The 23,995-nt window shown below is 50.3% G+C and overlaps 1 protein-coding gene and 1 pseudogene across 4 annotated transcripts in view; one reads left to right on the plus strand and one right to left on the minus strand.

Annotated features, from left to right (window-relative positions):
• Positions 1 to 235: 235 nt before the first annotated feature.
• LOC112436768 (U6 spliceosomal RNA) lies at positions 236 to 335 on the minus strand (annotated as a pseudogene).
• A 4,941-nt stretch (positions 336 to 5,276) lies between these two features.
• Positions 5,277 to 23,995, plus strand: part of TEAD4 (TEA domain transcription factor 4) — an 82,081-nt gene continuing 63,362 nt past the window's right edge. The window contains exons 1-2 of one of the 4 annotated variants that reach the window (XM_003820349.6): positions 5,277 to 5,462; positions 5,929 to 6,334. In XM_003820349.6, coding sequence (XP_003820397.1) covers positions 6,283 to 6,334 — 52 coding nt within the window. In that variant the 5' untranslated portion in view covers positions 5,277 to 5,462; positions 5,929 to 6,282. The remainder of the gene's footprint in view (positions 5,463 to 5,928; positions 6,335 to 23,995) is intronic. The other 3 variants (XM_063593297.1, XM_055095259.2, XM_034935184.2) reach the window with 3 other exon arrangements.

The following is a 23,995-nucleotide window of genomic DNA, read 5'->3' on the forward strand; positions in this document are numbered from 1 at the left end:
GGATTACAGGCGTGTGCCACCACGCCCAGCCTTTTTTTTTTTGAGATGGAGTCCCTCTGTTGCCCAGGCTGGAGTGCAGTGGCGCCATCTCGGCTCACTGCAAGCTCCGCCTCCCGGGTTCACACCGTTCTCCTGCCTCGGCCTCCCGAGTACCTGGGACTACAGGCACCTGCCACCACGCCCGGCTAATTTTTTGTATTTTTACAAAAAAGGCGCCAGGCCTTTTTTTTTTTTTTTTTTAATGGAAGACTTCACGAATTTGTGAGCTCGGGGGCCATGCTAATCTTCTCTGTATCAGTATCCAATTTTAGTATATGTGCTGCCCAGGCAAGCACCACAATGTGATATTTTCATATGTGTAAAGGGTTTTGTTTTTTAAAGATGTGGAGAAATTAGGGAAGGGTTAGATATATAGTTCTAGTCACATTTGTCCCTGATTATAAACTACAAGTTTGTTACAGAAAATAAAGAATAGGAGGCCGGGCGCTGTGGCTCACGCCTGTAATCCTAGCACTTTGGGAGGCCGAGGCGGGTGGATCACGAGGTCAGGAGATCAAGACCATCCTGGCTAACAAGATGAAACCCCGTCTCTACTAAAAAATACAAAAAATCAGCCCGGTGTCGTGGCGGGCGCCTGTAGTCCCAGCTACTCAGGAGGCTGAGGCAGGAGAATGGCGTGAACCCGGGAGGCGGAGCTTGCAGTGAGCCAAGATGGCGTCACTGCACTCCAGCCGGGGCAGCAGAGCGAGACTCCGTCTCAAAAAAGAAAAGAAAAGAAAAGAAAGAATAGGGCTGGGTGCAGTGGTGCATGCCTGTAATCCCAGCTACTGGGGAGGCTGAGACAGGAGAATTGCTTGAACCTGGGAGGCGCAGGTTGCAGTGAGCCAAGATTGTGCCATTGCACTCCAGCCTGGGCAACAAAAGCAAAATTCTGTCTTAAAAAAAAAAAAAGAATAAAAACAAGAAACTAGATCCCGTTAATTTGCAAACTTTCAGAGATAATCCCTTTAAAATACTTTTTCAACTTTTTTCAAAAACAGGGTCATCTGATATATAGTTTTTATTTATTTATTTATTTTATTTTATTTTTTGGAGACGGAGTTTCGCTCTTGCTGCCCAGGCTAGAGTGCAATGGCGCAATCTCTGCTCACCGCAACCTCCGCCTCCAGCGTTCAAGCAATTCTCCTGCCTCAGCCTCCTGAGTAGCTGGAATTACAGGCATGCGCCACCACGCCCGGCTAATTTTCTATTTTTAGTAGAGACGGGGTTTCTCCACGTTGGTCAGGCTGGTCTCGAACTCTCAACCTCAGGTGATCCGCCCGCCTCAGCCTCCCAAAGTGCTGGGATTACAGGCGTCAGCCACCACGCCCGGATATTTATTTATTTTTTGAGATGGAGTTTCACTCTTGCTGCCCAGGCTGGAGTGCAACGGTGCGATTTAGGCTCACTGCCACCTACACCTCCTGTGTTCAAGTGATTCTCCTGCCTCAGCCTCCCAAGTTGCTGGGACTAAAGGTGCGTGCCATCATGCCTGGCTAATTTTTTGTATTTTTAGTAGAGATGGGGTTTCACCATGTTGGCAAGGCTGGTCTTGAACTCCTGACCTCAGGTGATCCACCTGTCTCAGCCTCCCAAAGTGCTGGAATTACAGGTGTAAGCCACCATGCCCAGCCCCTATATATAATTTTTAGAATCTGCTTTTCCACTTATATCATGAATGTGTCTGGTTTATTTTATTTTATTTATTTTTTCTGAGACAACGTCTTGCTCTGTCGCCCAGGCTGGAATGCAGTGGCGCAGTCACAACTCACTGCAGCCTTGACCTTCCGAGCTCAAACAAGCCTCCCACTTCAGCCTCCCAAGTAGCTGGGACCAGAGGTGTGTGCTACTATGCCCAGCTAATTTTTTTTTTTTTTTTTTTGGTAGAGGTAAGGTCTCATTATATTGCTCAGGCTGGTCTCAAACTCCTGGGCTGAAGAGATCCTCCAACCTCGGCCTCCCAAAGTACTGGGATTACTGATGTGAGCCACTGTGCCCAATTAATGTGATTTTTAACTTTGACTTTGGAATATAGCCAACACAAATACCCCTACATGAAACCACCCAGCCCTGCCCACACCCTTACTCTCCTCCTCCTGCACAGTCCATCATCAAGCTTGAGTGAGGATCCATTTGTAGGATCCAGACAGCTGAAATATTTCCACCAAAAGACTCATTCCTGAGGGTCAGTGAATTAGGGTCCTGTCCCTTAAGAAATGTAAACATCCCTGGGAAGGGTTGATGTGTGGGTAAAATCACCTTGCCTTTAACTCTTCAGAATTTGTACATCTGTTAACTTTCCTTTACCTAGACATTCCTCAACAGCTCCAAGCCTGAGGTCCCCAAAGCTCCAGAGCTCTCCAGGAGACTATAAGGGTATGGGCCAGAAAGTCAAGATCCTGAAGATACACCTTCCCAGCTTGGATCACTGATGGTCTTGGATAGTTAAGACTTAGAGGGAATAAAGATCTCCAAGTTCGTTGTCAGCAGTCTACGCTAAACGTGACACCAGGGTTGCTTTCCTGTTTCCACTCTGGACTCTCCTGCTTTCCTCTCTGTCCCCTGAACCTGGCTGGATTCCCCTCCGACCTCACCCCACTCCCCTCTTGCTTGAATTTCTTTTCTTTTTTTTTTTTTTGAGACGGAGTTTCATTCTTTTTGCCCAGGCTGCAGTGCAATGTCGTGATCTCAGCTCACTGCAACCTCCACCTCCTGGGTTCAAGTGATTCTCCTGCCTCAGCCTCCCGAGTAGCTGGGATTACAGGCATGCACCACCACGCCCAGCTAATATTGTATTTTTGGTAGAGATGGGGTTTCTCCATGTTGGTCAGGCTGGTCTCGAACTCCTGACCTCGTGATCCACCCACCTCAGCCTCCCAAAGTGCTGGGATTACAGGTATGAGCCACCGTGCCCAGCCCTGAATTCTTATCTCACTTACTGACACCAACCATTGTTCAGCTGTTAAAGGTTAGCGATTTTTGTTTTCTCTCTCACTACACAGCCAAATGATCTGAACCGTTTCCTAGCTCCTTCCCCTCCTCCTCAACCTCAGGACCACTGCTTGAGTTTTAGGGCACCCCGAGTCTCCAGTCCAACTGCAAGACTGTTGCCAGAGGGTCTTCTTGATGGTGCTGCTGATTATGTCACACTTGTGTCTTTTTTGATGCCTAATTCTTCAGCATGGCACGCAATGACCTTCAAAGTCTGGTATCCACTTCCTTCAATCTTATCCACATCTCTATTCTCCAGCCACACCAGTTTACACAGCTTCGCTAAACACACCAGCAGACTGGCTGCCTCACCTTTGCAGGTGCTATTCCATGTGTCTTAAATGGGGTTTCCAGTCTCAGTTTGGCAAACCCTCATTTATCCTCAAGAGCTAGATCAAATGCACTGTAATTGGATTTCACTGTTCCTTCCCTTGGGTTCCCATTGAACTTTGCATAATTGTCTTCTCACCTAGACTGGAACTACTTGAGGAAAGGGACCTACCCCTTCCCTTAGTGCGGTGTCAAAGTCAACAAACACTCCAATGATTGCTGAATTAATATAATTATTATTAATTACTTTGAGACAGGGTTTCGCTCTGTCATCCAGGCTGGTGTACAGTGGTGCATTCACGGCTCACTGCAGCCTCAACTTTCTGGGCTCAAACTATCCTCCCACCTCAGCCTCCTGAGTAGCTGGGACTACAGGTGCAGGCCATGATGCCCAGGCTGGTCTCGAACTCCTGGGCTCAAGCGATCCACCTGCCTTGGCCTCCCAAATTGCTAAGGTGACAGGCGTGAGCCACCGCGCCCCCCATGATTGCTGAATTAAATAGTTGGTGCTTAGTGTGTACTTCACGTGGCGCTGATATGCTGCCTTGTGTTTTGGTCTTTTCATGTGCATGAGGTGTGACCAAGCCTTGACATGACTCATTATTTAACAAGAATACCACAATTCATCTATTCAGATGAGGGCTGCGTCTTCAACGCCTTCACCTTGCAGGACTGGATGCTTAGCTCAGTCATTGCTTGAAACACTTTTGGAATACCTGTCTTGGAAACAACTTTGGCATCGATAGCACTTTCCTTTCAATATCTTCCACGGTAGCAATTGTTTTTCATTTATGCAGCATTTATCATGCACTTCCCTATCCCAGGCACCAGGCTGGTTCTGTGTGAAAGATAAGATAAATCAGACATTACTCTGTCTTCAAGGAAGTTTCTGTTTGGCAAGGGAGATAAGATCTAGACAACCACCCAACACAAGGCTAAGTGATAATGCCCCAGAAAAGGTTGGATTTGATTTTTGGAAAAAGCCAAAAGTCCTTTGGTTTCAGTCTCCTGGCCAGGTAGATGATGGCGCTGCCTGCCAGCACACTGCTTTAAGCCCGTTTGTCCTAAGCGTCTCCAAACAAGGAGCCCAGCGTGTTTCCAGCACCTCCTGCCCCAATAAGAGATTCCTGGGCATGTGTGTCTGAAGTCCAGACTCTCACCGATGGCAGTATACACCGAGGCCTCCCCAGCTAAACTCTGAGCTCTTTGAGGGCAGGTGCTGACGGCTGATCCTGATCTTCACAGTATCTGGACTCATCATACACATTAGATGAATATTCATTGAGTCACTGAGCCCAGAAGGCGTCTCATGGCATGCCACATGGACTTCAAACCGAGTGCCCTTTCTCCCATGTGGTTTACTCGTAGTGGCTGTTTTACAGATGCCCAAGGGGCAGGAGAGAAAAACGGAAAAAGCTAAAGCCGGGGAGGGCAAGCGAGGGGGCACTGGCAGCGGATCTGGGAATGAAGCCCGCGAGTTCCTGCTTCCTGGTTCCCCGGAGCAAGTGTCCTTTGGTGGGAGCCGCAGGGAAGGGAGCAGCCCTTCCTGCGCGCCGGGAGCCCGCCCCTTCCCCGGCCTCCCAGGGACTCGTGCGGAGGGACGCCGGGTGGCGGGGCGGGAGTCTGGGCCCCGTCCACCCCCCCGCCCCCGGGACAGCCCCACCCCGGCGAAGAGGAAGGCTCTCGGCTCCTGGGAAAGGGAGTCGGGACCCCGCCAGGAGGGGAGGGCGCGGGGCGCGCAACGAGCAGCCAAAGAGTCGGAGCGGAGAGATCGAAGGGCTAGTGGGCGTGGGGGCCGCAGCCGAGGCCCGGGTGGAGGGGTCCCCGCCGTCCCTCGGCCCCCTCTTCCGCCGCCCGCCCCGGCCCCGGCCCCGGCCCGGCCCCGCCCCGCCCCGGCGGCCCGGCCCCTCGCCCGCCCGCGCGCGGCGCAGTCTCCTCCCCGAGGTGCCGGTGGCCCCGCCGCCACTCCCTCCGGCTCCCTCCCTCCCGCCGCGGCGCGCATCTCATTCCAGCCCTCATTCCGCGCATTCCAGCGTCCTCCTCGCACACTCGAGGCCAGGGGGCGGGAGGGCCGCAGCTCCGGCGCCGCCGCGTCCCGCCAGGTGAGAGGCGCCCGCGCCCGCCGCACCCGCCGGCGTCCTCACGGGCCGCGCGCCCCACGCCGCCGCAGCCGACCGCTCGCGCCGCGTGCTCGGCTGCTCTTTTCTTTCCGCCGCCCGCGTTCCCGCCTTGGACCTCTGCGCTTCGGCGCGCTCCGTCCCGACCTCTGGCTTCCCTCCGCGCTCCGGCGCTGCTCGCTGCCCCTCTCCCGCTTCCCTCCTGTCCGCCCCGCGCTCCCCTCCTCGCTCCCGGTTGACTCACTCCTCCAGGAATAGGGATCCCCGTGTTTTCCCGTCAGTCCCATTCTGGGAAAACTCCTCCCTCCGCGCGCTCCGCTCCGCTCCGCTGGGCGCACCGGGGCCGGTCGGCGCGGGGTGGGCTTGGCCCCGCGGCCCCGCCTTCACTGCGCCGCCCGTCGGCCCCGGCCGGAGCCCGGCTCTGCGCGCTGACGCCCTGTCGTCCCCGCAGAGCGATCGCCGCGGCCGGAAGAGTTGGCGCTCGGGGCGGACTCCTTGGAACTGGCTTAGCGCACCCATCCCACCTTCCCGCACCCTGGGACCGGTAAGGCTGGGGCGCGGGGACTTGGTAGGACTTTGCCGGAGGGCAGGAGTCTGCGCGGTGCGTGCGGAGCTCCCTCCCGGGACGAGACTGGGAAGAGCGAGGCACGTGGAGGCGGCGCGACTGAGGCTGGTGGAGGCGAAGCGGCTCCAGGGGCGGGTAAGGGGGGTGGACACTCGGGACTTTGGGGGAAAGGGAGGCCGGTGTGGAAAGGACCGGAGAGGCAGAACCGAGAGCATCGGCAACAGAAGAGACCCAGCACCCATGCCTCTTTTCTGCTGGGCCCTTTTCGAGCCTGGAAGGGAGAGACCTGGAGGTAAGCGGACTGCCTGTTTTAAGTGCAAAGGCGATGCGAAAGTGGGGGGACCCCTGCAAAAGGTCCTACACCTCAGGGCTTGGGAAGCTGCTGTGTTTCTTGATGGGGACTAGTGGATCGATCCAGGGAGCAGAACTTTCAAACCCCAAAGTGAACATTTCCCCCGTTGTGCTGAGGCACTTGAGGCCCCGCGGACTGACTGCGTCTGTGCTGAGTCTGTGTGACACCTGACTGCGAGTCCCCCTCGCTTTGAGTCTCTGTGTGGGTGATGTCTGTTCACGTGTGGCTCACCTTGGCTTCCAGTGGGCGTATTTGTTTGTGTTGAACGTGAGTGACAGAGTGTGTGTATATGTCTGCGTGAGAAGGGGCTGTCTGAAAGTGAGTATCTCTGAGTAGGTGTGTAATGCCACGTCTCTTGAGTATGTGTTTCTCTTCGAGGATGTTGGTTCTGGCTAGGACTGTTCTTCCTCCCTACATAGCCGTGGGCAAGAGTCAGTGTCTCTGGTTGCCTGAGTGCAGGGATAATTTGACTGTGGTTTTGGAGTGTGTGGCCTCCAGGCTCCGTTTCCCCTGGACCGGGCAGAGCTGGAAGGAAGCTGTCTCCACCTGCCTCTTGGAGCCAGGAGGCTGACTTTCTCAGGGCGAGGGTCTTGTGCTTGCCTGGAATAGGTCAAAAAGCCGGTAGGAGGCTGAAGGAAGTTGAGATCTTTGCCTTTGGGGGATGGGATGGGCGAGTGAGATTTGGGAAGGTTTGTCGGGGTGGATCCCCGGGAAAAGGAGACAGTTTTGAATCTGGAGACTTGTGTAAATAGTGCTTTTAAGTTGGCCCCAAGGACAAACAGGGAGGTATACCAGCCTGAACTACTTTTCCTGGTTTAACTCTCCTTGGAGCTGACCAGGTAACCCAGTAGAAGAATCCCTCATTCTTTCCAACTTGCTAGACTCTCAGCACTTCCTTTGAGAAGAGGAATGAGTAGCTTGTTGCATGAGGGCTTCAACGTGGATATCATGTGTAGGGCTTCTTGGAAGGAAGGAGCCAGAAACTGTCTCGGGGGTTGGGGGTTCTCGTCCTTGCTCCTCCATCCATCCTGAGGATGTGGATGTTCTTGTGGGAAACACCTCACCCTCTCACCTCTTCGGCCTGGTGTGCGACTGGTCTAAAAGCAGCACTGATGGAGTGGAAAGGGCACAGGTTTGGGGTCAGGCAGACCAGGGTACAAATCCTGAGTCTCTCACTACCTTTAAGGCTCTCAGGCTGTTTCCTGGTGGATAATACGAGCGGAGCTTTTCTGTCCAGAAAGTTTCTTGTGAAAAGTCGATGTCTGCAGAGACCCCACCCAGTAGCACAGTGCCTGGCACATCCCATGGACTCCATAGGATAGCTGTTGTATCCAGTGTTTCCTTCGCTTATTTCAGTAAGAACCCCTTTTTCCTAGGGATTAGTGTTTTTTGAATTAGTGTTTATCGGAGCACCATTTGAGAAACCTTGCCCTGTCTATCATGTTTATTTAGCAAACATGAATTGAGCATTTACTATGAGCCAGGCCCTACGCTGTGTTCCGCGTCCTTAGGAATCCAGGGTCCTAGTGGCCCAGGTCAGGAGGGAGGGGGACAGACAGGGCTTTGTCACCAGAGAACAGAGTGCCAGCTTCTATTTTCTGATTCCAGTTTTGCCTTGGCCCCAGGGTGAGCTTGCTGAACATTATTAGATACCCTAATGTCAGCATCTAAGTCCCCCATTTTATTTTACTTTATTTTCATTTTATTTTATTTTATTTATTTTTGAGACGGAGTCTCGCTCTGTCGCCTAGGCAGGAGTACAGTGGCATGATCTTGGCTCACTGCAACCTCCGCCTCCTGGGTTCAAGCGATTCTCCTGCCTCAGGCTCCCGGCCGGCTAGTTTCATATATATATATTTATATATATATATTTATATATATAAATACATATATATTTATATATAAATTTATATATATATTTATATAAATTTATATATATATTTATATAAATTTATATATATATAAATTTATATATATATTTATATATAAATATGTATATATATTTATATATATTTATATATTTATATATAAATATATATATTTATATATATTTATATATTTATATAAATATATATATTTATACATAAATATATATTTATATATATTTATATAAATATATATTTATATATATTTATAAATATATATTTATATATATTTATATATAAATATATATTTATAAATATATATTTATATATATTTATATATAAATATATATTTATAAATATATATAAATATATATTTATATAAATATATATATTTATATATATATTTATATATAAATATATATATTTATATATATATTTATATATATTTTTTTGGGATGGAGTTTCGCTCTTGTTGCCTAGGCTGGAGTGCGATGGTGCGATCTCGGCTCACCACAACCTCCGCCTCCCGGGTTCAAGCGATTCTCCTGCCTCAGCCTCCCAAGTAGCTAGAATTATAGGCATGTGCCACCATGCCCCACTAATTTTGTATTTTTAGTAGAGACGGAGTTTTCCATGTTGGTCAGGCTGGTCTCCAACTCCCAACCTCGGGTGATCTGCACACCTTGGCCTCCTAAAGTGCTGAGATTATAGGCATGAGCCACCACTCCCAGCCGTTTTTTGTATTTTTAGTAGAGGCGGGATTTCGCCATGTTTGCCATGCTGGTCTTGAACTCCTGACCTCAGGTGATCCACCTCGGCCTCCCAAAGTGCTGGGATTACAGGCGTGAGCCACTGCGCCTGGCCTAAGTCTCCCATTTTTTAGATGGGGAAACTGATGCCCCTAGAGGGACAGTCACTTGCTTAATGCCGCAACCCTGGTGAGTGGCAGAGCGGGGATTAGAACCTATGCTCTCCCCTTGGCGTTCTGTCTCCTGCCCTGTGGATTGCAGTGCTTGTACACCCCCTACTCCCCCTAGCCGCCTTCATCCAATAGGCGCGGAAGCTGGAGCAGACTGACGGGCCATGCCTTGTGGCTCAGATAAGGTTGGTAGGAGGCAGAAATACTCTGCTCCGTCCTGGCAGAAAGCACATAGCTGTTCTGGGGAAGGAGCCGTCTCACTGTGGAATCTGTGGAGTCAGGAAGGGGCCCTCGGGTCTTTAAAACACACCCTCCTCTCCCCTTGATGAGCCGGCAGGTGAAGGTTCTCCCTATCTTTTTAGATCTCCTGGGTTGCAAATATCACAACCTCCTTTGATTTCCACTCTGGAGTCTTGCCCCGGTGACTGTCACAAAGCAATGCCTGTTGCCAAACCTGTGGCTCCTCCTTCTCCTTCCCAGTGGAAGTGGAGGACGTTGGTCCCCAGCTTTGGACCTTGCCTTTCCTGCAGTTGAGGTCAGTCCAGTGGCAGTTGGAAATTCAGGGCTTGTGAGGGTGGCTTTACCTTGCCTGTCTTCCTTTGCCCCCATGACCCTTTGTTGGCCGGGGTTGGACGACAGCTCCCTTTAAAGCTCTGAAATTGGAGCTGAACAGCTGCTGTCCAGTAAAGGGGGGTGAGGGGGCTGTCAGCAGCCAGGGGGGCCCAGGTGGAGGTGGGGGCAGGGCTTTGTCACTGGGGAGCACACAGTCTCCAGCTCCTATCTTCTAATTCCAGTTTTGCCTGGACCCCTTCTGAGATGACGGTTCTTCCCTTGCTTTTGGTTTTTCCCGCTACTATCCGGGAGATTCTAATCACACCTGTGTGATCTGGCCCTGGGGCCCTTAGCTGGTGGGGACTGGATATTTGGGAAAATTTCCACTAGAACTCAGGTCTCCAAGATCTATGCCCACGTCCTCCTGCATTTAATACAGGGGGGCTCCTGGAAGGGCCAGAGGATGGGCCAGGCTCCCTGTAGCAGGGGCTGGCTCCTTGGCTTGGCGTGGGCAGGCGGGCCCCCATGGGTGGGGACTCTGCTTCCTTTGACCCAAACTTCATGGGAACAATAGACTTCAGAGGAGTCACCAGGGGCAGGAAATGGGAGCTGTGCAGAGGCAGGGGTGACCCTCCTGGGGGATGGGATTGCATATCCGGTAGAGGGTTGGGGGCAGTGCAGAGGGCGCTGGGGAGGGGCTGATGACACATAGGGTGGGCCTCTGGGGTGGGGCCCTCCTCCAAAGGGGGCCGTTGACTCAGTGTGAAGCTAGAGCTCAGTGCCGGTTCTGTGCTGAGCTTTCGGCTCTTACTAGCACAGGGCTCGTGTTTGCCAGCCTCCGCTCGTGCCACGCTCGCCCCTGCCAGGACTTGGTCTTCCCCTTCCCCTCAAGCCCCTGAGATGTCTTTGTGAATCATCCTGGCTGGGATAAAAGGCTGGTGTTGTTGCTCCCTGGCTGGTCTCCACCTTGGCCGTGAGCACTGGACAATTGTGGCTGGAACGGCGATCTTGGGTTGTGGGCAAAGCTCTGGACAGGGAGTCCCCAGGCTGGGGTCGCTGGACAACGTGAGGGATTTCTTTCTTTTTTTTTTTTTTTTTGAGGCGGAGTTTTGCTTTTGTTGCCCAGGCTGGAGTGCAGTGCTGCAATCTTGGCACACCACAACCTCTGCCTCCTGGATTCAAGCGATTCTCCTGCCTCAGCCTCCTGAGTAGCTGGGATTACAGGTGCCTGCCACCACACCTGGCTAATTTTTTTTTTTTTTTTTAATAGAGACAGGGTATTTCCATGTTGGCCAGGCTGGTCTCGAACTCCCAACCTCAGGTGATCCACCCGCCTCGGCCTCCCAAAGTGCTGGGATTACAGGCGTGAGCCACCACGCGCCTGGCCATGAGGGATTTCTTTAGCCGCAGGCAGAGCGAGACAGTGGGTGGAACGTTCTGGAGGTGGAGGACTCTTATCTTGCCTCCATCTTTATAAGGGTCGACCAGACTTTGTGAGAAGGCCACAGCTTACCCTGAGAGAATTGTGAGTCAGACCACACGAGCTGCTTTGCCTGAGTTCAGGTTGCCGGATTCTCACAGATAGGCTTTGGGGTCCCAAGAGAAGGTGTAGGAGTGACCCCAGAACTACTGCCAGGACCTGGAAGGAGGGTAGGAGTAGGAGAGACAACACATGCTGTCTTGATTTGTTTCTTCAAGGGAGCAAGATGGGGACCCTGGAAATGGCAGACTCCTAGAATTGATTCCTTGCCCAATTCTTGGTTAGATTTTGTTTTTTAATGATTTTTTATTTTTTGAGACAGAGACTCACTTTGTCACCCGGGCTGGAGTTCAGTGGTGCAATCATGGCTCACTCCTTGAACTCCTGGGCTCAAGCAATCCTCATTGCCTTAACCTGAGTAGCTGGGACTACAGGTATACTCCACCACACCTGGCTAATTTGTAGTTTTTTTGTGGAGGTAGGGTCTCGCTTTGTTGTCCAGGCAGGACTCAAGCTCCTGGGCTCAAGCAATCCTCCTGCCTTGGCCTCCCAAAGTGCTAGAACTGCAGATGTGAGCCATCATGCCCTGCCAATTTAAAATTTTCTAGTAGCCACCTTAAAAAAAAAAAACATGAAGTTAATGTTGGTGTTTTCTTAAACCCTAGTATTATCAAAAATAATTTCAGTGTAATAATTTTTTTTTGAGACGGAGTCTCGCTCTTTCGCCCAGGCTGGAGGGCAGTGGGGCGATCTCGGCTCACTGCAAGCTCCGCCTCCCGGGTTCACTCCATTCTCCTGCCTCAGCCTCCCGAGTAGCTGGGACTACAGGCACCCGCCACCACGCCCGGCTAATTTTTTTGTATTTTTTAGTAGAGACGGGGTTTCACCATGTTAGCCAGGATGGTCTTGATCTCTTGACCTTGTGATCCACCCATCTCGGCCTCCCAAAGTGCTGGGATTACAGGCGTGAGCCACCGCGCCCGGCCATAAATTTTTTTTAATTATCATTATTATTATTATCGTAGACAGTGTCTTGCTCTGTCACCCAGGATGGAGTGCAGTGATGCGGTCATGGCTTATGCAGCCTTGACCTCCCAGGATCAAGCAATCCTCCCACCTCAGCCTCCTCAGTAGCTGGGACTGCAGGTGTACACGGTTGCACTCAGCCTAGGTTAGATTTTTGAACAAACAATATGTGGAGAGTGTGAAAATGAAGTTGAGATACCTAGTAGCCAACCTGGGTTCACTCTACCAAGTCTTAGAGAAAACAACTCTAATTTGAGTGGAGGAATGTTCAGGAAGGCTTTTCAGTCTAATGATCTTCTTGGTACAAGAGAAAGCAGTGTGGTCTGGCTGATACAGCAGGGAGATGGATGTGTGACTGCTTGACCCACTACGCTGGACGCTGACTCCTGACTCCTGGGCTTGTGTTACTGTGAGGAGGTCCCTGTGATGTGCCGCAGGGCTGTCTTTGGCTTAGTCCTCTATGTTTTCCATAGATACGAGCCTCTCCCAGGAGCCTGTGTGTCCTGTGTCTTCTGTTTCTCATTTCTTTTTCTTTTTTTTTTTTGAGATGGGTCTTGCTCTGTCACCAGGCTGGAAGTGCAGTGGCGTGATCTTGGCTCACTGCAACCTCTGCCTCCTGGGTTCAAGCAATTCTCATGCCTCAGCCTCCCAAGTAGCTGGGATTACAAGCACACGCCACCATGCCCAGCTAATTTTTTTGTATTTTTAGTAGAAACAGGGTTTCACCATATTGGTCAGACTGGTTTCGAACTCCTGACCTTGTGATCTGCCCTCCTTGACCTCCCAGAGTGTTGGTATTACAGGTGTGAGCCACCATGCCCGGCCTATTTCTTTTTTTGAGATGGAGTCTCGCCCTGTTGCCTAGGCTGGAGTACGATGGTGTGATCTCGGCTCACTGCAACCTCCGCCTCCTGGGTTCAAGCGATTCTCCTGCCTCAGCTTCCTGAGTAGCTGGGATTACAGGCACCTGCCACCACGCCTGGCTAATTTTTGTATTTTTAGTAGAAATGGGGTTTCACCATGCTGGCCAGGCTGGTCTCGAACTCCCGACCTCAGGCGATCCACCTGCCTTGGCCTCCCAAAGTGCTGGGATTACAGGAATGAACCACCACACCTGACCCTGTTTCTCGTTTTTATGGGCGTTGAGGGTAGCAAACATTGGCTGATAGAACCAGGGTTCGAAATCATCTCAGTTGACTGGAATGCTGCCATTAAGTAGAAAGATGAAGTTTAAAAATATTTCTCTCTTAAAATTAATACATGTACATTGTAGGAACCCTGGAAAATAAAGAAAGGCATAAAGGAAAAAAAATGATACATAATACTATAATTCGGGTGGGCTGGTATTTAGGTGAATGTCCTTCCAAATTTGTGTTCATGCAAATCTATATATTTTAACATAATTGCAATTATACTCTATCCCGTTTTTTTCCCTACTGAATGCTATCTAATGGGTAATAGTGCATGTCATAAAAAATATTTAAAACCATAATTTTAAGGATCCAAGTAACATTGCATTCTATGACCATACTATATTTAACTATGCCCTACTGACTTTAAAAAATTGTTTTTAGTTTTTAGCTTTTAAAAATTACTTGACATTGAGCAATGTTGAACATATACTTATCTCAAGAAGAAATGTAATAGGTCTAAGTGTAACATCCTGCATTTAAGTTCAAAACATCAATTATGTAAGTCTAGAATAGAGTGGGACTTACTATTCATTCATGTTGAGGGAAAAGGCTTGGGGTTTTTGGCTGAAAAAGGAAGGAAGAGGGAAATGAACATTTTAATGCCTGTTAGGTGCTAGACCATTATTCTAGACATTTCTGCCTTCATCATCTCATTTCATCCTCTCAGCCCTGTGAGAAAGGTTTGGTTTGTTTTTGTTTTGTTTTTCAACCTCTACTTTACAGAGGGGACACTGTAGAAGTTATACTGCAGTTGGAGTTTGTACCCAGGTCAATCTGACTCTCAAACTGCCCCATTAAACCATAAGCCTGTGTGGGCCAGTGCTGTGGTAAGGTCTGTGTCAAGGGAAACCTTTACCCACTAAGCTCTGTGACCCTCCGGCCACATTGGAAGCCACATCTGGTTTTGGAAAGTTTATATATCCTGAGCTGTTAAGTATTGAGCTCGCCATTTTTGTGGGTCTTCCTCTACCCCCAACCAGTGATCTGATCTCAAACATGTGGGTCTTTTTTTTTTTTTTTTTTTTGAGATGGAGTTTCGCTCTTGTTGCTCAGGTTGGAGTGCAATGGCGTGATCTCGACTCACCGCAGCCTCCACCTTCCGGGTTCAAGCGATTCTCCTGCCACAGCCTCCTGAGTAGCTGGAATTACGGGCATTTGCCACCATGCCTGGCTAATTTTGTATTTTTAGTAAAGATAGGGTTTTTCTATGTTGGCCAGGCTGGTCTCGAACTCCCGACCTCAGGTGATCTGCCCACCTCGGCCTCCCAAAGTGCTGGGATTACAGGTGTGAGCCACCGCGCCCGGCCTTTTTTTTTTTTTTTTTTGTGAGACAGGGTCTTAACTCTGTCACCCAGGCTAGAGTGCAGCGTTGCAATCACAGCTCACTGTGGCCTCAACCTCCCGCGCCCAAGTGATCCTCCCACCTCAGCTTTCTCAGCTACTCAGGTCTCAGTAGCTGGGACCACAGGTGATACCATGCCCGCCTAACATTTTTTTTGTTTTAATTTTTATTTTTCATAGAGACAGGATCTTGCTGTGTTTCCCAGGCTGGTGTTTTTTTGTTTTGTTTTGTTTTAATAGATAGGATCTTGCTCTGTTGCCCAGGCTGGAGTGCAGTGGTGTGATCATAGCTCACTGTAGCCTCAAACTCCTGCACTCAGATGGTCCTCCTGCCTCAGTCTCCCAAGTAGCTGGGATGACAGGTTTGTGCCACCATGCCCTGCCAATTTTTAAAACTTTTTGTAGAAACAAGGTCTTGCTATCTTTATTTTGCCCAGGCTGGTCTTAAACTCCTCGCCTCAAGTGATCCTCCAGCTTCAGCCTCCCAAAGTGCTGGGATTACAGGTATGAGCCACTGTGCCGGGCCTGTGAGTGTCTTAACAGAGGCTGGATGAGGACTTAGAACCTGCCCAGCATCTGGGTGCTGTCATTTCTCATTTCTAGAAGGTAGGCACCCTTTACAGCAGTAGCAGGTTAGGTCCATCTGACCTGAAGTCTATTACTTCATTATGTAAAACCACATAAAACTAGTGGGCCCTCTGTATCTGTAGGTTCCACATGGATTCGACCAACCCTGGATCGACAGTGTTCAGGGGAAAACATTCCACAGAGTTCCAGAAAGCAAAACTTGAATTTGCTGCTCACTGAATGCTGCATTGAATCCATGCAAATGAAGTGATGTGCATGCGTTGTGTTAGGTATGATAAGTTCTCTAGAAATGATTTAAAGCACATGGGAGGATGTGCGTAAGTTATGTGCAAACACTATACCGTTTTATATGAGGGACTTGAGCATCCTCGGGTTTCAGTATCCTTAGAGGCCTTGGAACCGATCCCCCACAGATACCAAAGGACTACTGTACATAGAGTTTCATTATGTAGAACTTACTAGGGATGCTTTGGAGGAGTCTCTGCCCTGCATGGGAAAGGACTAGGTCACCTCCAGGGCCACTGCTTCCTCGAAGATTTTGTGGTCCTGGGCCTCAGTTTCTCCACATATCAGCATGCGGGGATTCCACTAGATGAAACACTTCGGGATTCCTGCTACAGGGAGGTAGAGCGAAGCTGCACCTGGAGTTGGAGGCAAGGCTTGGGACGAGGGTGCAGTGTCTGAGCAGTCAGAGGAAGCAGAATGGGGAGATGAGGGAATTATTGCGTGGCTGCCATCGTCTTTGTCCAAACGAGCATGGTGTTAGGAACAGGCGGAATCTGGGTCCTGCCCTGAGGCTGGAGGGTGGGGAAGATGACCCCCCACAACCCCAGAGAGCAGTGGCTATCAGTGCAGACTCCAGAGTGGTGCTGTCCAATAGAAATACAATGTAAGCCTAGGAGCTACATTTAAAAAGTAAAAAGAGCTGGGTGTGGTGGCTTTTGCACATGGTCCCAGTTACTCAGGAGGCTGAGGCGGGAGAGTTGCTTGAGCCCAGGGGTTTGAGACCAGCCTGGGCAACATAGCGAGAACCCTGCCTCTAAAAAAAAGAAAGGAAAACTTAACTGGTAAAATGCATTGTAATAATATATTCTTTAACCTATGACTACAATATTATCATTTTAATGTAATCAATAGTAAAAAGTATCCATGAGATAGTTTACCTTTTTTCCACAGAAAGCGCTAGAACTGTAGTGTGTATTGTACACTTAACACGTCTCAGTTTGGACTAACCACGTTTCTTGTGTTCAGTAACCACGTGGGGCGAGTGGTCGTGGTTGGCACTGTGTGGCTTTCCAGCCAGCCCGCCTGGGTTTGAATCTCTGTTCTGCCACTTAACACCTGGGTGGGATAATAAGATTAATAGAACCAACCTCATACGGTGTATGTGAAGACTAAGTGAGTTAATATCTGTAAAGTGCTTAGTTCTTTCCCTGGCACATAATAACCACTGTGTAAGTGTTTGTCAAATAAATGACCTATAAATGGTTCTTAAAAACTGTCGAAGCTGGAATTTGTAAGAGGTAGGGGGTCGATGATGTGTGTGGAAAAACCCAATCGTAGAGTGGCCCTGTGGAGTTACTGATAGTCCACGTCTGTACTGTGGTAGTTCTCCATAATGAAATGGACTTCAGATCCGAAGATCCTAATCTACTCTTTGCTGTGAAGAGCACCTGCCTTCTGGAAGTGAGAAATGACAGCATCCTGATGACAAGACAGGTTCCCATCCCTCAGCAGGTGCATCCTGAGCATCTGTCTGCCTGGGGCTTGAACTGTGCCGGGTGGCATGCAGGAAGCAAAAGCATCCTCGGAAATGCTCCATCATAAATTGCATGACCTCATGTTGGAATGAGAGGTGGGGTCACTTCCAGCACTTGGAGGTTGAAGCAATAGTTGCTGCTTATGCAAGAGAAGAAGTAAGCTGTACCAGTGCCTCCCATACCTCCTCAGGGCACTGCCAGCCCAGCACAGCCAGCTCTCCTCTCTTGGCATCAGCTCCCTCCGACTGCACCTGCCCTCACCCAATCCACAGCAGCCACAGCACCCACGGTGTGCCTGGCACTGTGCTAGGTGCAGCGGGAGTATGGAACGGAAGCCCTGGTTCCTGTCCTCACGGAACTTGCAGGGAAATGGACTGTGAAGCTAGCAGTAACATACTGCAAGACGAAAGAACGTGCACAAGCAGGGTCTGTGGCAGTGCCTGGTAAAGGATGATTGATTCTGTCCCAAGGTCCCAAGAGGAGGAGGCAGTTGAGCTGGCTTTGAGAGTGGGTGGGGTTCTGACAAGCGTGTATATGTAAGAGAGAGGGAAGCAGACAGAGAGGAAGAGAAACAACTATCCTTGAGAAGACAGAGAAAATGTAGTGATTTGAGGGCTATTGTCATGAAGTGATGAGAGGAGCGGAGGTAAGTGGGTTTTGTTTTTTGCAGGTTTTATTTTTATTTTTATTTTTATTTTATTTTATTTTTTTGACAGAGTCTCGCTCTGTCACCCAGGCTGGAGTGCTGTGGTGCGATCTCGGCTCACTGCAAGCTCCGCCTCCCGGGTTCATGCCATTCTCCCGCCTCAGCCTCCTGAGTAGCTGGGACTACAGGCACCCCCCACCACACCTGGCTAATTTTTTGTATTTTTAGTAGAGACGGGGTTTCACCATGTTAGCCAGGATGGTCTCGATCTCCTGACCTCGTGATCTGCCTGCCGCGGCCTCCCAAAGTGCTGGGATTACAGGCATGAGCCACCCCGCCTGGCTGTGGGTTTTATTTTTATATCCTTTTTTTTTTCTTTCTTTTTTTTTTTTTGAGGTGAAGTTTCACTCTGTCACCCAGGCTGGAGTGCAGTGGCACGATCACAGCTCACTGCAACCTCCGCCTCCCGGGTTCAAGTGATTCTCCTGCCTCAGCCTCCCAAATAGTTGAGATTACAGGCACGTGTCATGATGCCCGGCTATTTTTTGCATTTTCAGTAGGGATGGGGTTTTGCCATGTTGGTCAGGCTGGTCTCGAACTCCTGACCTCAAGTGATCCCCTGGCTTCAGCCTCCCAAAGTGCTGGGATTACAGGCGTGAGCCACAGAGTCTCACTCTGCCACCCAGGCTGGAGTGTGGTGGTGTGATCACAGCTCCCTTCAGCCTTGAGCTCCTGGGTTCAAGCAATCCTCCTGCCTCAGCCTCCTGAGTAGCTGGGACCACAGACATGTGCCACCACACCTGGCTAATTTTTAAAACATTATTTCTAGAGATAGGATCTCACTGTGTTGCCCAGGCTGGTCTCAAACTCCTGGGCTCAAGCCATCCTCCCGTCTCGGACCCTCAAAGTGCTTGGATTACGGGTGTGAGCCACCATACCCGGCCAAGTGGGTTTTATGAACAGGGTGGGTTTGAGCTAGGCCCTCTGGGCAGGATAAGAAGGTCTTATTTTACGTTTATTTTTTACGTTTATTTAGAATCAGGCATCATCTCTCTTTTTTTTTTTTTTTTTGAGATGGAATTTCGCTTTTGTTGCCCAGGCTGGAGTGCAATGGTGCAATCTCGGCTCACCACAACCTCTGCCTCCTGGGTTCAAGTAATTCTCCTGCCTCAGCCTCCCAAGTAGCTGGGATTACAGGCATGAGCCACCACGCTCCACTAATTTTTTGTATTTTTAGTAGAGACAGTGTTTCTCCATGTTGGTCAGGTTGGTCTCGAACTCCTGACCTCAGGTGATCTGCCCGCCTCGGCCTCCCAAAGTGCTGGGATTACAGGCGTGAGCCACCGCGCCTGTAGAAAAACATCTCATCCTATAAAATAGAGTGAATCTTTCCCTAAATTTATTTTTAACATACATACAGCAAAATACACTGTTTTTGGTAAGTAGTAGATGTTGACAAATGCACAGAATGTGTTTTCACCGCCACCATCAAGGTAAAGACTGTTCCATCCCCCAAACGATTCCATCATGCAGTGGCCCCTTGGAGGTCATCCCTCCCCCTTCCCCTCTTGGCATCCCCTGGCCACGCTGATCTGTTCATTCCTATAATTTTGCCTTTCAAGAATGTCTCACAAATGGAATCATGCAGTTACGCAGCTCTTTGGGTCTTTGCTTCTTTCACTCAGCAAGGTCATAGCTCACTGCAGCCTTGACCACCCAGGCTCAAGTGTCCCTCCCACCTCAGCCTCTTGAGTAGTGGAGACCACAGGCACACGCCACCACGCCCGGCTAATTTTTGTACTTTTTGTAGAGATGAGGTTTCGCCATGTTGCCTAGGCTGGTCTTGAACTCCTGGCTCAAGCAGTCCACCCGCCTTGCCTCCCACAGTTGTGGGTGTGTGCCACCATGCCCAGCTGTTGTTCTGAGAGTTCTTTAATATTCTGGATACAGGTTCTTTGTCAGGACAGTCAGATCTGTGATTTACAGATGTTTGGAGGAAATTAATTTATGGAGAAAATCTTCACAAGATGATGGGAGTGAGGAACTCTGAAAGTGAGGTGAGAGTTTGGTGTCCTGAGCTGTGGCCTTTCTCACAGTGCAAGATGGGACCAGGAATGAGGAGTGGGGTACACCTAGAGAATGACATGAAAAAGAGGAGTCACGGGGCCTTCCAAGAAGCTCTGTTCCTGGCGTAGAGCATGGTTCAGAATGAGAGGCACAGGTGGGAATTTTGGTTTGCCAGGCATCCTTCCTGCCTGGCGGGCTGCACCAGGTCTGCGGCTAATGGCCTGCTGGGTCAGGCCGGGCTGGCCCCATCCAGAAAAACAAATGTTCACGTCCAGCCTGCATTTCAACCACTTCCATGGCCTTGTTTCCAAACCGGATGAGCGTGCCTTCTGGAATGGGAGGCGCGGTAACTGGCAGGCCTGCAGGAGTAAGGTGCTGGGTGTGTGGCTGGTGCAAGACAGAATCAGTGGGGGTGAGTTTTCTGGGTCAGGGTGAGTCCTCTGGGATGGTAACCTCAGCCTAGGGTCTGAGTGAAGGCTTCCAGCTATTTTTTTTTCTTTTTTCTTTTTTCTGAGACGGAGTCTCACTCTGTCGCCCAGACCGGAGTGTAGTGTCACGATCTTGGCTCACTGCAGCCTCTGTCTCCCAGGTTTTCAAGGTGCCTTAGCCTCCCGAGTAGCTGGAATTACAGGCTTGAGCCACCACGCCTGGCTAATTTTTGTATTTTTAGTAGAGATGGGAGTCTCGCCATGTTGGCCAGGTTGGTCTCGAACTGTTGACCTCAGGTGATCCACCTGCCTCGGCCTCCCAAAGTGCTGGGATTACAGGCGTGAGCCACCGTGCCCGGCCAGCTTTGAGCTGTTAACAGAATGTCTGAAACATCATAATCTTCCTTCCTATCCCTGACCAGGCAGGGTGGCTCTGGGACAGAAGACTTACATGAAAAATGACCAAGGCCAGGATGGATGCCGCCTCCCACTTCTTGTCCAAGCTCATTCTAACCCCGCCTGCTCCTATGTCCTCAGAGCCATGGCCCAGTCCAGATGCTCGAGTCTTCATTCTTCCCCCGGGGGTGCAGATGCTTTTCCGGAGGTGCTTAGGGCGTAGGGCTGGAGAGTAGGGCAGAGCTGGAGTCCTACTTTCCCGGAGCTCCTAGTGCCCCACTGCCTCCAGCACGTCCTGTGGCTCCCTGAGGCTCTGGGTCCTGGAAGGCATTCGCTGGTGTGGAGACTCCCTCTTCTGCCTGGCTCCTCCTTCTCCCAGGGCAGGGCGTGCACCGAGGCCCCACCCCAGATGCCCGTGCTGCTTGCACACCTGGTTTGGGCTGACCCTCGGGTTCTGACAGGGTGGGATCCTCCTGCCTGTCTTTGAGACAGCAGCTGATTGAGGGCAAACTCACCCCCGAGGCTGAGGAAACAAGTGTGCTGGCTTTGACGGAATTCCAGGGCAAGTGCTTCTGCTAGTCACTCCCGGGCTAAATCTATTAATATTTTCAGATCTGCATTTTCCTAGGACACACCTCCTTAAAGTGAAGCCAACTGGTTTGGTTGAGTACTTTTGCCTCTCAAGTACTGTATTTTCATAATTTTTGCTTTTTGCTTTATTTCACTTTTAAAATTTTGTATTTATTTATTTTTTAGTATCCCTGTCATGGCAACTTTTGCTTTATTCTAGAACCCTGAAGAAAGGCCCCGAGGAGAAAAAGTCTCTCAACCCTTAAAAAAAAAAAAAAAGACTATAATTTTGAGTAGTTTGGGGTTTATAGAAAACTTGAGCAGAAAGTAGACTTCCCGTAGATACATTCTTGCCCCGCCCCCAGTCAGTTTCTCCTAGTCTTAACATCTTGCATTTGTTGCAATTGATGTACATTTGTTGCAATTAATGAGTCAATATCGGCACATTATTATTATTATTATTATTAGAGACGGAGTCTCGCTCTTGTTGCCCAGGCTGGGGTGCAATGGTGTGATCTCGGCTCATGGCAACCTCCGCCTCCCAGATTCAAGCAATTTTCCTGCCTCAGCCTCTCAAGTAGCCGGGATTACAGGCATGCGCCACCACACCCAGCTAATTTTGTATTTTTAGTAGAGACAGGGTTTCCCCATGTTGGTCAGGCTGGTCTTGAACTCCTCACCTCAGGTGATCCGCCCACCTCGGCCTCCCAAAGTGCTGGGATTACAGGCGTGAGCCACCGCGCCCAGCCAGCACATTATTAGAGTCCATAGTTCACATTAGGGTCCCTTCTTGGTGTTGTCCACTCTGGGTTTTGGCACATGGGTAGTAATGTGTACCCACCATTACGGTGTCATGCAGAATAGCATCACCGTTCCCCAAATCCTCCAGGTTCCGTTTATTCATCCCTCCTTCCCACTTCTGGCAACCATTGATCTTTTGACTGTCTCTGTAGTTTCGCCTTTTCTAGAATGTCATATGGTTGGAATCATACACTATGTGGCCTTTTCAGATTGGCGTCTCACTAAGTAATACGCATTTGAGTTTCCTCCATGTCTTTTCATAGCTCATTTTTTTTTTTTTTTGAGACAAAGTCTCGCTCTGTCACCCGGGCTGGAGTGCAGTGGCATGATCTTGGCTCACTGCAACTTCTGCCTCCTGGGTTCAAGTGATTCTCCTGCCTCAGCCTCCCGAGTAGCTGGGACTACAGGCACGTGCCACCATGCCCGGCTGATTTTTATATTTTTAGTAGACACACCATTTTGTGTTTCACCAAGACGCCGGGCTGGTCTTGAATTCCTGACCTCAGATGATCTGCCCACCTCGGCCTCCCAAAGTGCTGGGATTACAGGCGTGAACCTCCACGCCTGGCCAGCTCATTTCTTTTTTTTTTTTTTTCTGAATAGTATTACACCCCGCTCCCCTCCCCAACCTTTTGTTTTTGCAAATGGAGGCACTGAGGCCCAGAGAGGGGAAGTGACTGGCTCAAGAGGCACCACGAACCTGTGGCAAAGCTGCGCTTGGAGGCTAATTTGCCTTCCTCTGGGTACCTGTTTCCAGGGGCCTCTGGGCCGGGCGCTGTTCTGGAACTAAACCTGTATCATCACAGCTTTGTCCAGAGGCTGAGGGGAGGCCAGGGGGCAAGGCCTATGTTCACCACTTGCCTTGACCCACTTCCTGCATGTGTTGGGTGGGGCCTGCAGATACCCACGCCCCTGACGCGGAAGGGGTTGGGGGTGGGGTTCCCAGCTTCCACCTCCCTGAGAGCTGAGGAGATGGGATGCTGGGTCCAGGCAAGTACTCGCCACCCCACTGCCGCCCGGGCCTGGGGGCTGGGTGGGAAGAGACTGCTTGGGTTGGGCCTGGGCTGGGGCCTGCAGCATTTAGGAATCTTATCTCCCTCTGTTGCTCTCTGAGCTGCCCCTCCCACTGGAGACTCCTCCCAGCTGGCCTGCATCCCAGGCCATCTCCATTTACTTAATTTACCTCCCCTCTTGCTAGCCTGCAGGCCTCCTGCTCCTTCCTCTCCGTCCCGCCCTCCATCATCCCTCGTGATGACTACAGGGCAATGACCGTGAATCACGTGCGAGGAGCCCCTGTTTGGGCCGGGCTCTGTGCTCATGTCTCATGGACATGATGGAATTCAATCCTCACAGCCGTTATTTGGGGAGATTGAGATTGCACTGGTGCCTCTTCAGTGGTTGGGAGGACACTGAGGATTAGAGTAGCTTGCTCAGGACTCCCAGGTCCCTGTGAGGCTGGGCCAGGATCTGAGCTCAGGCGTCTTGAGTCCAGAGCCCAAACGCTAAATCTCTGCCCCAGGCGTCTCTCTCTCTCTTTCTCCCCTTCCTGCTCTCTCTCCCCTTCCCCCTTCCCTTCTTTTTCCTCTCTCTTTTGACCAGGCATTGCTCAAGGGGTCCAGCTCTCTGACTTTTGTTCCAACATCTCCTTAGCCTGGGAAGGATTGTGGGGCCTCCCCTCCTCTCACCTGCTCCCCGTTCCCCATCCTGTCCTGAAGCCAGGTGTGATGAAGGCCTCACACCAAAGGATGGCCGGGAAGGTGCTGCCGTGCATTGCCTTGCAGGGGCTTTACTTGCTTTTCTCAATCCTCAGTGGCTCTGCAGGCAGGAATGCTCATCCCCATTTGACAGGTGATGAAACAGAAGCTTTGGGGAGGTTCAGTAAGTTGCTGAACAGCTGTGCAACGTAGCTGGTGAGAGGCAGGTTTCACTCAGGTCATAGGACTCTGAGGCGTCTTTAACATGTCCCGGA

The sequence above is a fragment of the Pan paniscus genome, chromosome 10, assembly GCF_029289425.2.
Source record: "Pan paniscus chromosome 10, NHGRI_mPanPan1-v2.0_pri, whole genome shotgun sequence".
NCBI classification, from domain to species: domain Eukaryota; kingdom Metazoa; phylum Chordata; class Mammalia; order Primates; family Hominidae; genus Pan; species Pan paniscus.